The 15,193-nt window shown below is 38.0% G+C and overlaps 1 protein-coding gene across 3 annotated transcripts in view; it reads left to right on the forward strand.

Annotated features, from left to right (window-relative positions):
• The window catches only part of LOC145984649 (unextended protein-like), a 53,283-nt gene that overhangs the window by 6,298 nt on the left and 31,792 nt on the right, over positions 1–15,193 (forward strand). For all 3 annotated transcript variants that reach the window (XM_083118220.1, XM_083118221.1, XM_083118222.1), the window contains exon 2: positions 14,022–14,355. In XM_083118220.1, the coding sequence (XP_082974346.1) occupies positions 14,022–14,355 (334 nt within the window). The remainder of the gene's footprint in view (positions 1–14,021; positions 14,356–15,193) is intronic.

Consider the following 15,193-nt stretch of genomic DNA (forward strand, 5'->3'; position numbering starts at 1 on the left):
AATATCAAGGTGAAACACCATTCTCATACAGATGGTCGATATAAACAGGCCCTGTGTAAAAGCTGTAATATTAAGATCAAGAGACCAAGATTTATCCCCATATTTTGCCATGGAGCATCCAATTATGATTTCCATCATCTGATCAGATATGAGGGGTTTGACAAGCAGAATTTAAATATTTTAGCTGAAAATGATGAGAAATATATATCTATTAGCAAGATAATTAAAGTTAATGGTGTTTCTATTCACATAAGATTTCTTGATTCTTACAGAATTTTATCGGCTAGCCTGGCTACACTGGCCACTCAATTACCTGATGATAAATTCAAAATCACACGTGCCTCGTTTCCAAATCAGGACCTGAAATTAATTAGGCGGAAGGGTGTATATCCATATGACTATGTTACAGATTTTTCTAAATTTGATGAGTGTTCCCTGCCACCACAAGAAGAGTTTTACAGCAAAATCAGAGGATCTGGAATCACTGATGAAGATTATCACCATGCCCAATTGATGTGGAACAATTTAAAATGCAAGACATTTGGTGATTATCACATGGCATATTTAAAACTTGATGTCACCCTCTTAGCTGATATATTGCAGGCATTCAGAAAATCTTCCATGCAAAATTATAAACTGGATCCAATATATTTTTTCAGTGCCCCGGGCCTAGCATGGGCCGCAATGTTTTTCAACACCAAAAAGCCATTGGATCTGATCCACGATCAAGATACGTATCTGTTTATGGAGAAATGTATAAGAGGAGGGATGGTGCAATGTTCCCAGAGATATGCCAGAGCAAATAACAAATATATGCCTGATTATGATCCAGCACGGCCATCAAATTATATAGTGTATGTAGATGCAAACAACCTCTATGGTCATGCCATGATGCAAAAACTGCCATATGCAGGGCTTGAATGGGTTGAAGATTTCAATATTGAGGATCTTCAGGATTTTGATGACAGTGACTATGGCCTCTTCTTAGAGGTTGATCTGACAATTCCTGATGATTTGCACAACAAATTTTCTGATCTGCCCCCAATTCCCGAGGTTCAGTGCTCACCTGGCTCTAAACAGAAGAAGCTCATGATGACCCTGGAGCCAAAACAGGGTTATGTCATATATTACAATAACCTCCAGTTCCTGATGAAACATGGTGTTCAAGTGACCAAAGTTGGCAAAGTCTTAAGGTTCAGGCACTCAGGATGGTTGAAACCATACATTGATACAAACACAGAGCTTCGAACATCTGCAAAGAGTCAATTTGATAAGGGCTTGTTTAAATTGATGGTCAATTCTGTGTATGGCAAAACAATTGAAAATGTCAGAAAACATACCAATGTTAAAATAATTACTGACCCCAGCCTGAGCAAAAAATTGGTTGCAAAGCCTAATTTCAATTACAGAAGAATTTATGATGAGCACATGGCACTTTTCAACATGAAAAAAACAAAGATTAAGTTTGATAAACCTATTTATGTAGGGGCTGCGATATTGGAAAGGTCCAAATTACATATGTTAACATTGTATTATGATAAGTTGAAACCTTTTTATGGTGATAATATAAAATTGATGTATATGGACACGGATAGTTTTGTTCTTGATATTCAAACAGAAGATATTTATCAAGATATTGCACAGCCTGAATTGTTTAAATATTTTGATACCAGTGAATTGCCTGGCCATCTGAATATTCAACCCCACAACAAAAAGGTGCCCGGCAAGTTAAAAGATGAGACACTTGGTGATGTTATTGTGGAATTTGCTGGGTTAAGAGCCAAAATGTACAGTTTTGAGACATGTAGTGGCGCTGTTGCCAAAAAGGCCAAGGGCATTGGCAGAGTTACTGTTGAAAAAGAGCTCGAATTTGAAGATTATAAAAATTGTCTCAAATCATGTACCACAATCAAAACATCAGAAAATAGAATTCAGAGTGAGGATCACTTTCTGACCAGCAATATTGTAAGAAAAGTGGCTCTGGATCCACATGATGATAAGAGATGCATTTTGTCATGTGGCATACATACTCTACCATGGGGTCATTGTGATTTGAAAAATGGCAAACAATGCACAAGCACAGAGCATGATTTGAAATAAATAAACATGCCTATGAACTTATTTGGGTTCAAAAAACAGGCTATTATGGACCTGCCGACACCACAACCCTCTTCTGATATGCTGTCTAAACTGAGTGGCTTGTTAATTATTCATCTGAACAGCATACTTACAGATGTTGATGATGAAACAGGCAAAACATTGTACATATTTAACAATAATTTAAATCATTATCAATTACCTGTAGGTGGGCAATTGCAATTTATTACAACTCCTGAGGGTGATGTCAAAATTTCAGTAGGGAGAAATATTTATAGAATTAAGCACTCAAACATGATTTCTGGCACTGTATATACTGTTTCTGCTGGTGACTGCTTATATATTGAAGTCCCTGGATCATATGACAAGCTTATACCCTTTTTTATAGAATTAAGAATAAGATATTCAATAATAAATAACCACTAAAACAAAAATGCCTAATGATATATTTGGCCATACAAGACATGAAGATCACAGTGATGAGATTTTGATGCTTGATGTCAGAGTCAAGAAATTAAGAAGTGATTTACAAGCTTTACAAACCACACTCAATGCCAGTCTTCAATTAGAAATTACAAATTTACAATCACAATGCATGGACCCTCTTCTTAAAATTGATTCAGAACTTAAATTATTGCTTCAGAAATATACTGGCCTGGCCACATTAGATAATTTTCAAAGTTTGGAAGAAGCTGTAGCAGCTCTTCAAGCCAAATTTAAGACTCAAGCCACCAACTCCGAGCAATTGAAACAACAATTGGAAGAGCAGATTAATAATGTCCAGACACAGCTCCAAACAATTGTCAAAAGCATAAAATCACAAGAAGATTTTGATCTAGTGATTTCCACTCTAAAGGAACAGATTCAGTCACTCCAAATACCTAATCTGGACCCTCTGAACAATGCCATAGCCGAGGTTAAAGAAAAAATTGAGACACTTGAAAATTTTATGAACAACTTGCCATCTTCTGATGCTTTGAATGCAATAACTCGGAGTGTTGCCAACATTAAGCTGCAACTTGAAACATATGAAGATTTTGGAAAAATTCAAAGTTCCATAACCCATCTTGAAGGTACAATAGCAGCAGTGCAAAGTGATTTGGCAAATGTACTAGAATCCAGATTGCCTGGGATTGTAGATACCCTTGTAAGTGTCCAGCAACAAATCACAAAGCTTGAAAACCTCAACACTGAATCTGAACTATCTCATTTTCATCACTTGATAGATGATATCCAAACAAAACTTGAAATTTTACAACAATCCACACCCTCTCAGGCAGATATAGCCCTGCTCCAAAATGCTATGCAAAATGTGGCTGATGCTTCTGAATTAAATAATGTGAAATTGGCACTTGAATTTTTACAAAATACAGTATCAAATCTTCCTACATCACAGGAACTTAAAAATATTAAGAGAGCAGTGAATCGCATATTGAAATCAGAAGATATCAAGAATATCCAGGCAGAGATCAAACATCTCACACAGACAGTGGCCACTCTACCAACAAATCAACATATTAATGAATTGCATGCCCTGTTTGAGGATATCAGAAGACAGGTCCATGATCTTACTGCTCAAAATTCAAAATTGGCAATTGTTGAAAATTTGCAACAAATTGTAGCTAATATCAAGCAACAGCTAGGGACCATGGAATCCAATCAAGCAAATGCCCTGTCTGTTTTTGCAACCCAGCTACAAGAGATTGTGCAACAATACAAGAAACTTATTGTGGACATAAAAATCAAGCCAGGCCATGATGATGTTGTTAGAACCATCAATGAGCACCTTGAATCTGTAACAAGCAGATTGCTCACAGCAGAAAAAGAAATAACAGGCATAATCGAGAATCCAAAACATACAGTAATTCTTGAATTGTACAGCATCCCCAACAAAGAATATGATTCACCATTTACACCAGGTGGCAAAATATATATGCTGTCCCCTGCACAATTTTATTACCAATTTTTTGTTGGGGGCACACTGAGACCAATCAAGATTAAATATTGGCTTCAACCACAGGCACACCACTACCCCACCTTATCAATAACAAATGCTGAGAACAAAGTGAAAATCACCAGTGTGGAATTGGAGGATTTTACAGATCCCAATACATTAGAAACAGCCTATGTTGAAGATGATGGCTCTCTGGAATTTAAAATACAAATAGGAGACAAATTATATTTAGAAAATCCTGCAGTCTCACCTGCTGAACACCCCATAGTTGCAATATTCTTGTTTACATATTATGTCTAGAAAAATTATTGTTGATGAATTACACAGACAAGCCAGACATAATTATAAGAGACTGCCAGTAGTCACAAAGGGCATAGATGATTTATGGCAGAGCGACTTGATTGAGTTGTCAAGTGGGCAGTTGAAAAACTTAGACAAAATCAACAAGGGCTACAAGTATCTACTCACTGTAATAGATACATTTTCAAAATTTGCCTGGGCTGTGCCACTCAAATCCAAGACTGGAAAATGTGTTACAGAAGCCATCAGGACAATCATCAATCAGAGTGGAAGATCACCGCGCTATTTGCAAACAGATAATGGCAAAGAATTTTATAATTCAGTGTTTCAACAATTTATTAAAAGCCAGGCAATACAACATTACTCGAGTTACAGTGATCTCAAAGCCTCAATTGTAGAGAGATTCAACAGAACCTTAAAAAATCTTATGTATAAACAATTTACACTGCAGGGTAATTATAAATGGCTTAATATTCTTCCAGAACTTCTACATAAATATAACAACTCGGTCCATTCCACAATCAACATGAAACCCTCTGAAGTAACTTCACCTGATGAGCAAAAATTGATCAGCACTGTTTATTATCCTAGATACCAGCCAACAACAAGAAAGGCCAAATACAAGGTGGGGGATCAAGTAAGAATCAGCAAATATAAGCACTTATTCAAGAGAGGTTTTACAAGAAACTGGAGTACAGAATTATTTACAGTGGTTCAAGTTAAACCTGGGACCCTTAACACATATATAATAAAAGATCACCGAGGAGAAATTCTCAAAGGCAGATTCTATGAACAAGAGCTCAGCAAAACTAAACAGCCTGACACATATCTCATAGAAAAAATCATCCGCAGAAAAGGCAACAAGTTACTTGTCAAATGGCTAGGTCATCCGGAAAACAGCTGGATCGATGCAAACAAAATAATAATATGAGCACCTGGGATGTTATAAAAAGGCTGCCAGAACCTGAACAGCAGATTAAGAGAAATGGCAAGTTGCTGCCTGAAAATATTAGATGTCTTATTGTTGGGCCATCTGCTTGTGGTAAAACTACACTAATGGTTGATAATTTTTTATTGGCACCCAACTGGTTAGACTGGAAAAACAGGCACTTGTATATCTTCTCTAAGAGCTTGGAACAATTAAAATATCAGCAGCTGATGAAGCTATATGATGGATTGGATATTGCTACTTTTGAACCAGATGTTAAGCCACTTCATGAATGTCTCGATAATTCTGTTGTTGTGTTTGATGACATTATACTGGATAATCAAAACAAGGTTAGAAATTTTTTTACACAGGGCCGGCACAAAACATTGATTGCTTCTACCTGGCACAGACTTTTTCAAAAATACCCAAGCAGCTGATCCGAGACAACAGCAATTTTATATGTGTGTTTCATCAAGACCATACCAACCTCAAACACATACATGATGAATATGTAGGTGGGGACTTGAGCTACAATGATTTTTCCAAGTTTTGCAGTGGGTGCTGGAACCAGGACAGCTATGGGTTTGTCACAATTGATATGACAAGAACACCTAATACTGGAAAATACAGAAATAAAATCAACAATTTTCTAGACATTGAAACATAAATAAATAACCATGAAAAGGCCAATAATTGATGATCTTAAGTTAAGAGATTATCTTGTAAAAAGATTTAAGGGATGGAAATCAGAGAACCGGGGAATTTATGAAAAACACAAACAAACAGAACAGCCTGTAATTGATGCTATTAATAATTTAGGTAAGAATATCAAAACTGTTACAGAGCAAAATCAAAATTTGATCACAGAGCTTGTACCTGTAGCTGCCAGGAACATATTAGATTATCCATTCACCCCACTTTCCAGTATTCATACACCTAGTCCTGTTCCTCCTCGAAGAATTGAAGCTACTCAGGATCCTATTGAATTGGGTCTTCTTGCTCAAAAATATTTAACCACACCTAAAGACAATAAAGATGAGGTCTTTGGCTTATATGCTGACACAGAGCTTGATGGCAGCATCATACATAGAATTGGCAATTTCAGAGTAACATTTATGGGAGATGATATAATTGTATATTCAGAATCTCGTCTCGGAGAAAAAGGTGCTTTTGTTAAGTACCCCGGAACACCTGGGTTGTGGGAACTGATGACTAGGAAAAGGCCTGGCAGCTATACAGATCAGGATTATGAGGATTACAAAGAAATATTAATAAAATCAGATGCTCTATACCAGAACAATGATCCCACACAAAAAAGGGTTAAGTCGAGCAGTGGGGCAAAATACAATAATTTAATCAAGCCCATATGGTCACAGATCAAGACTGGCAGTGGAATCAAACAATACAACACCCTGCCTAAAGAATTTGTATGGGTTGATGATGTCAGGAAACTTGTAGATAGGTTATTGGTGATAGCTGGGGAGGAAAATGCTGGCAACCACAATTTTTACAATGAAAAGGTTGGAATTATGGACATGATAAGCACCAAATTATCTAATTTTATAGTGAATGACACTAAGGGGATTGGATATCTCATAAAAATTATTAATACTCTACCACCTAAATTTTGGAATATTTCTGAGGGTAGGGGGTTGGTTAATGACATTATAAACAAGCTGCCATTTGAACTGCACATTCCAGGCTATCAGTATTGTGGTCCAGGCACAAAATTGGACCATAGATTAAACAGAGGTGATCCTGGTGTTAATCCCCTAGATGCTGCTTGTAGAGACCATGACATAGCATACAACACACATACTGATCTTGACAAGAGACATGTTGCAGACAAGAAATTAGAAGAGGCTGCATTTGGTAGATTTGTAAGCAAAGATGCTTCTTTGAGTGAAAAAATAGCAGCATTGGGAACCACCATAGCTATGAGCACCAAACAAAAACTGGGGTGGGGGCTGTGAACATGTATATAATAAACCTACAATGAAGGCCAAGGGTGTTATGTATCAAATACCTTATGCAGGTCTTAAATCTCTTAAAACTATTGACAGTCTTTTGACCAAAAAGCAGCGCAAGAAAAAAAGCTATTGTCTTGCAAAGGGGCATGGTATGAAATTGTTGCTTAGTACCCCCCAATTAAAAAAATTACAGCAATCAAGAAAAAAATCACATGTGGGGGGATTTATATTTACCATCCCTGCCATCTTAGCTGCTCTCGGGGCAGTTGGGAGCTTGGCCGGGGGATCAGCTGCCATAGCAAAAACAGTAATAGATGCCAAGAAAAATAGGGCAGAATTAGATGAGCAGAGGCGCCATAACCTGGCCATTGAGAAACAAGGCAAAGGTGTTAAGAGAGCCATGAATAAGTTTAAAAAAAACAAGAGCCGCTTACAAACCAAGATATTGAAGCTTTAATCAAGCCACTGGGCATCAAACATTTTAGAGGTGTGTACATGTCTGATTCTTTGCCAGAACAACCACTCAACAAAGAGTGTGGCGTTGTTAATTTGGATGAGTACAAAAATCAGGGCACTCACTGGATTTGTTATCTTAAATATTTAAACAATGAGGCATTTGTGTTTGATTCATTTGGAGGTGTTCCTCCTGAAAATTTAATAAAATATCTAAATTCAGCTAATCTTTATTACAATAATGCCCGTGTTCAAAACTTCAAAGATGTTAATTGCGGACATTTGTGTTTATCTGTTCTCAGATATATGTCTCAAATAAATAAACCATCAATTGAAGATTTTCAAAAAGCCTTGTGGTATTTAAAACATCATGGGGGTATTCCATCTCACCAGCCAAAATTCAATATTGAAACTCAAATTGCATGATGACATTGTATATCCCAAAACAATAGCTCTCAGAGCATTTTATGGCATGTACTTAATCCCTAATATTACACACCACAACAACACAATTGCAGTTGGGGATCAAAAAATTGTCATCACTCCAGGGCAATATAATCTGTCCACTCTAAATGCTCAATTACCCAGAGGTATAGTATTAACTCAAAATTCTGTCACTCACAGAGTAGAAATTGTATCTGCCACAGAAACAGTGGATCTGGGTACTATAGGAGAGCTGTTAGGCTTTGAGAACAACACAAAACTCGAAGCAGGCATCAAACACACTGCTATGAATATACCCAAATTCTTGGCCATTGAGACTCTGAATATTCACTGTAATGTGGCTGAGGGTATGATCACCAAATCAAATGGCATAGGCACTCACAAACAAACAGGCATCATTGCAACATTCAAACCTAATTCTGAATTCATGGAGCCAATCATCTACAATCCATCCCCAACATTATATTTTCCTGTGTGCCATAATAGAATAGATAACATTGAATTGATGGTCACTAATGAAAAAGAAGAATTAGTTGATTTTGCTGGAGCCACAACAACTGCAATCATAGAGATTAACATTTAAATAAAAATACATACAATGGAAAATATTGAGAGTTATGAGCTACAATCATTCCCCCCAAACAGGAGGACATTTGCAAATTTAAATCAACCCAACACAGAAATTGAGGTTGATCTTGATGTAGGGGATGGCTTTATACACCCTCACAGAGCAGATCTATACATCAAATTTGATGTTGTAAAGCTCGATGGTACCGATTATCCGGCAAATACAAATATAAGACTTGTAGACAATTTTGTGCCGCATCTGTTCTCTGAAATTGAGATCAGAAAGCATGGCGTTGTTATAAACAGAATAGATTATCCCGGCATTACCTCCACAGCTTTGGCCACACTAAAATTATCCAAAACCGAGGCTTCTTACTACAGAATCGGTGGATTTGAAGCTGGTGAGAAAATATTATCTAAAAACCACACTGTGCTGTTCCCCATGCGCCTGTTGCCAGGATTCTTCTCAGATTACAAAGACATTATGTGGAAGGGTGGGTTAAGAATCACATTTAGAAGAGCTGCCAATGATAATAATGCTTTGATGAGGTACAGTACATTAAACTCTACAGGGGAAGCTCTGCCCAATACCCTACCTGATGAGGGCAAATGCATTATTCAGACTATGGAGTTAAGAATCCCTGTTGTTGAATATGAAGCCAGTTATGCTCTTAAATACAAAGCAGATATAATAAAAAATCCACAGGTTCCTCTGCAATTTTATACATATCAATCTGTACAGAAGCCCGCATCTGGTACCTATTATGAGTTTGATGCTACAAATTCATTCTCCAGTATTCAATACGACATGCCGGATTTTGTGGTGGTTCTGTTTCAGACTGGAAGACACAATAATCAGGAAAAAAATTCAAGTAAATTTGATAGCTGCAACATCAAGAACATATATCTTAAAAATGGCAGAAATGAGGTATTTCCTAGAGAAAATTACAATTTAGACATGTCCAAGGATGATTTCCTCAAATTATATGAGGCATTTTCTTCCTTCAAACGTGTCACTACTGGCAATACTGACATGTATTACACTCCAGATGAATTCAAAGCACAGAGACCCATGTTTGTCATCAACACTTCAAAAAGGAAACAAGTTGTGGTGAATGACAGAACAAACATTAAAATTATCTGTGAATTCCATGAGGCATTACCTGATGACACCATATGTAGTGTTATTCTCATAGGAGAAAAATCATATGTTTATGATGTAAGAAATGAGAGAGTCACGGAGCAATTCTAGAAGATATTTGCTCTATTATCCTGTTGTACAACAACACACAAACCTCAACTGTATATCAGCTAGCAGTTAATATCTTATGTGTGGGCAGTTGTATGTATTTCAATCTTATCAGGACTCGAACCCAGAGCCCCTGATTACAAAGCCGCAATATTAGCACTTCTCCATATAGAATATATCCACATTTTACTGGGTTCTGAGACCCTTATACAGACAAAATTGGATTTTGTTTCTGTCATAATATTTTCTAAGTCTTGGCTATGCTTTTATTATCAGAATAATACAAAACTAGAATTGCTTTCAGCAGGCAAGACAGTTCATTAGCACTGTGTCAGAAAATATGTATCTCTATCTCAATAATCTTTGTTACATTTTTACATGTCGCACAGAAAGATTAATGGCCCCTTCAGTGTACATGTTGCACAGAAAATGTGTATCTCTATCTCAATGATCTTTGTTACATTTTTACATGTCGCACAGAAAGATTAATGGCCCCTTCAGTGTATCACACAGAAATATTATTAATGCCCCCTTTTAGCTGTGTAGATTTTATCTCTTGCGTGCCGGCAAGACATGGAGGCAAAACATTAGTCTTTTGATAGATTCATGCATTTCCGAGCTATAATTGCTTACCCCAAGCAAATGATCTGGTGATCCCCAATATAAAATAATTTTGTTCTTTTATGCTGTTGTACTACACTTTTTACCAGGTTTCAGATCTGGGGGCCATCAACTAGCAGTAATTATTCTCAAAATCTCACGCGTAGAATGCCACATGTATTTCAATCTATCAGGACTCGAACCCGGAGCCCCTTATTTACAAAACAACAATATTAACATTTTGCCATCAGGGGAGGCTTCATATTTTATGAGGACTCAAACCCAAAAACCTCCTGATTACAAGGCAATAAAAACCATGCACCACACTCTACTGGGTCTTAAAACTCAATAAATATCAATTCAAGATTCCTGAGATTTTGACAAAAAAACATACTATAAACAATAAGATGATAAGAGAACTTGGCATAGTTTTAAGTATAGACAAATCAATCTGAGGGAGCTCTTCCTTTCACAAAAAATTCCCGAGGGCATTTTTACAAAAATCTTGGATTAGGCAGGGTTCCACACTAGAGCAAAAAGCTCATATGCTCATGTTGAGCTTGTTTTAAGTATAGCCAAACCTGCTTGAGGGGAGCTCTTCCTTTCCTGCGCTGTCCGTACCACAAATACTACTACTAACCAAACACCTCATTTTATCTAGTGTAAACCGAAAACTTTTTTGGAGGATCGACCCCCTAAGCCCCACCTTGGATACGTGGCTGATGCCCAGGTCGGGATTCGAAACTGGAACCCTTGATCACATAGTGCACTGTGCTAACAACTTTTTTTAGAAACACCCCTAAACGGCAGTTTGCCTGCGTCATTCTCTTGCTTATCTCTTCCTATCAATTTGACTTAATTCTCTACTTTTTTTGTCAGGACATCCAAACACAAACATCCATGTTTTATCCTGGAATCGACCTCCGTGGTAGAGTGGTGATCACAACGCACTACGAAGCGAGAGGCCATGGGTTGGAATTCCGTCTTGGGCATGGGTGTTCTTTGTGAGTGTCTCTTCATCAGATTCATCATATCATCACCCATCCTCTTCTTCGCGTTTAGCTAAAAAAAGTGGCAGAAAAGCGAGGTAAAATAAACCAAATCAATCAATCGAAAAATGGACACCTGGCGTCATATCGCGCTGCGCTGACAACTTCTTAAAAAACTCTCCTAAGCACATTGATTTTATTTATTTATTTATATTTATTTTGAGCACATAGCCTATATCAGTTTTTATTCGGTTCTCTATTTTTCACATTCAGGACTAACAAAAATATCCATGTCTTACCCGGGAATGGAACCTGGGACCTCTGGCGTCGTGGTGTGCTGTGCTAAGCCCTTCACCACGGAGGTCGACTGCCACTTTCTTCTTCTCTTTTTAGGGCCGTTTTTTCAATGTTCAGTTAAGGTTCATGTTAGCACGTAACTGGAAGTTAGTGAAAATTTCTGTTTTTCAATGTACAGTTAGCTCGTAACTGGAACTCTGGTGGCGATTATCTTTACTGGTGCTTCTTCTTGCAGTTACCAGCCTAACTGGAAGTTGCGAGGCAACATGGAAGCCTCGTGCAGCTATCGAAGTTCCACACTCGCAACTTCACTGTCAGATTAAACAAGATATGATTCATAAAATTTTTAAATTGGTATAGAAAAAGACTTGTTTTGTTTGGCAGAGCTTACCAACGTCCATGCAAATATGGAAATTAAACAGCCTAGTTGCTAGAATTCGCTTCGTAAGGTTGTGTTAGAGAATTTGTGGCCAGGATATCCGGTCTACTAGGCGGGACAATCTCCCATCGGTAATTTGGTGTAGTGGTTAGCGGCACCACCTTTCAGAGCGTGTTGTGTTTTGTAATACGAGTTCGAGTCCTGGTCAAGGGTATTTTTTTCTTGTCAATTATTTATTACGCATGTTGCATTTAATTCACGCTTTATTGTTGAATGATCTCGTCGGATAAATATTAGAGTAAATTTTAAAATTATTTTTACTCGTACCTTCATATTTTTTTAAGTTTAGAAAGCATGCTTACTATTAACATCATGTTTTTTCGCTCAACAACATGCATAGAGATGTACAAAGCATGCAGTCAAATGTACAATATTTACATATTAATAATAATAGTAGTGTTTGTATCAACAAAGAGGTATTATTAATGATTCGACTTTCGAGTTCTTCACGCTTCTTCTACAAGAAAGTATCTGCGCTTGCGCCTCATAACATCATTTCCCCCACGTGGAATTGGCCTTTATTAGAAGAAAACCAAATTTGTAGTGCTGTCTTTCGTTAATTTATTTCGTAAGCATACAAAATGGATGCGCAGCCATTGTTCCTATCGTTTCAAAATGCAATAACGTGCTTTCGAGCGCGGCGTGCTTGTAGTTCTATATTTAAACGCCAGGCTGTGCGCCAGTCGACGCGGTTTGAAACTATACTAACAGATGGCGCGCAGATCGATTTCCTGTAATTTCCGTGCGTCAGAATTGCCAACACACTGTTTCGGAGAACGAACCATGGTTTAGTTAATTGGCAGTTACTTTCACATTGAAAAACCCGGTGCTGGTTAAGACTAGCTGTTATCTCCAACTGGCAATTAGTTAACAGAAAGATTAACAGGACATTGAAAAACTGGCCCTTAATAAATGGAAAACCCCTAAGCTGTAGTTTGCCCCGACAGTCTCTTTTTCTGTTTTCACATTTTCCAGTTTTTCAAAATTCTCAATATTTTCTCACTAAGGACAAACAGGAACACCCGGGATTCCAACCTGGGACCGCTGGCGTCGAGGTGCGCTGTGTTGACCACTTTTATTCTCACCCCTAAGCACTGGTTTCCCCTGTCAATATCTTTAAATTCTCCCATATGTAAGAATACAATAAAAACATCAATGTCTTACACAGGATTCGAAACCGGGACCCCTGGCGTCGGAGCGCCGTGTGCCAACCACTCCACCACGGAGGTTGACTCCACTCTGCTACGGAGGTCAAAAGCTAATTGTATATTTATACTTAATAAATATGTAGAGAGACAAATAGATTGCCCGTATGCGCATTTTTTTTCCAGTCAACTTGTGAATGCGTGTTCATTTCTTGCTCTCTGATTGGCTGTTGGAAAGTTACGGTGCTCTGATTGTGAGAATATCTTACTTGCGCTGTACGTTAGGTTAGATTAGGCTAGGTTAGGTTAGGTTAGATTAGAAAATACAAATTTTCGCTGAAAAATAGGAAATAAGATATTCTCACAATCAGAGCACCGTAATTTTCCAACAGCCAATCAGAGAGCAAGAAATGAATCCGCATTCACAAGTTGACTGGAAAAAAATTCACTGCCCGATCTGGGAATGGACTACTCGTATCACTGAAATGAAACTTTATTATAAGCTAGATATTGATTAGGTTAGGCTAAAAATACGCCTTGTAAAAGGGCTATTATAGAATAGTTTCAAATTTACATCCGATTCTTTCAGGCGCACGAAGGCCAACATTGCAGAGGAATTCGCCAGAACTAAGAAGAAAAGGCAGGACTCCCCTATGCGAGAAAGTTTACTAAAGTCGTTGCAAGGGAAAGCGGACTATAGTGAAGCCTCGGCAAATCTCCCAGAATTACTTACTTACAGAATATATCACGTGCAAGGGGAAATCATCTACGAAGAGGACGGGATGCCCACAGTATCAACAAACAGCAAGATAGAAATGTATTTGTACGGAATAAATTTCGAGGATGAAACAACTTTTTCTATAAGCACGGTGAAGAAGAACAAGAACGATGATTGCGAAAGATTAGAGGGTCGCATGTATCAGGTATACGTAGTGTGCTGGTATGTTATTTATGCTGAAATGTAGCCTTGCTGAAGTGGTTACCACAGCGGGCTCCAACGCCAGGCCAGGGGTCCCGGGTTCGAATCAGGGTCTGTGCATGGGTGCTCTTAGTGAGTATCCCTTCATCATATCATCGTTCATCGTCGCGATTAGTCAAAAGAGGAAGAAATGTGACGTCAATCGATGAATTATGCTGAGATATAGTTTGCATTTTTTGTTTGTTTTCTATTTAGTCACCGTAGCAAATTGGTGAAATTGATGAGAATACAAGAGCACAAAGGTACAGTCACCGTCAATAAAAATGGGACACCTAGATCCTGAAATACTTGCTTCCCTGTAAGGCGTTATGTGTGTTGCCTAACTCCGCGGAGGTGGTAGAAGCTGCCATTGGAAAGTTGCTATTAAAATCTACTTATCGCCGTAGAGTTAGGCAACAACATAACGCCATGCTGGGAAGAGAGTGTTTCAGGATCTAGGTGTCCCATTTTTATTGACGGTCACTGTACATTCATGTATTGAGCAGGGCCTCCCCCGACGGTTTAGTGGTAACGTCATGGTCTTGTAATGACGGGATCCGTGGATCGGTACGTGGTGGAGGCCAGTGATCAGAACGCTACATTGTAAAAGTAGCTTCGCTACAGCTACAGCTACATGTAACGAAAAGTAGCTCGCTACGCTACTCCTGTTCGCTACTTCGCTACCTTTACGTTACTTTTTTATTTACAATTCAAAAGATGCCCCTAGCAGTTGTACTTATTAGAAAATATATTCTGTTATTTATTATCATGATACCCATCATTCTGTCATTTTGATAGCAGTG

This window comes from Lepisma saccharinum, chromosome 1 (assembly GCF_977018435.1).
Source record: "Lepisma saccharinum chromosome 1, izLepSacc3.1, whole genome shotgun sequence".
Taxonomy (NCBI): Eukaryota; Metazoa; Arthropoda; class Insecta; order Zygentoma; family Lepismatidae; genus Lepisma; species Lepisma saccharinum.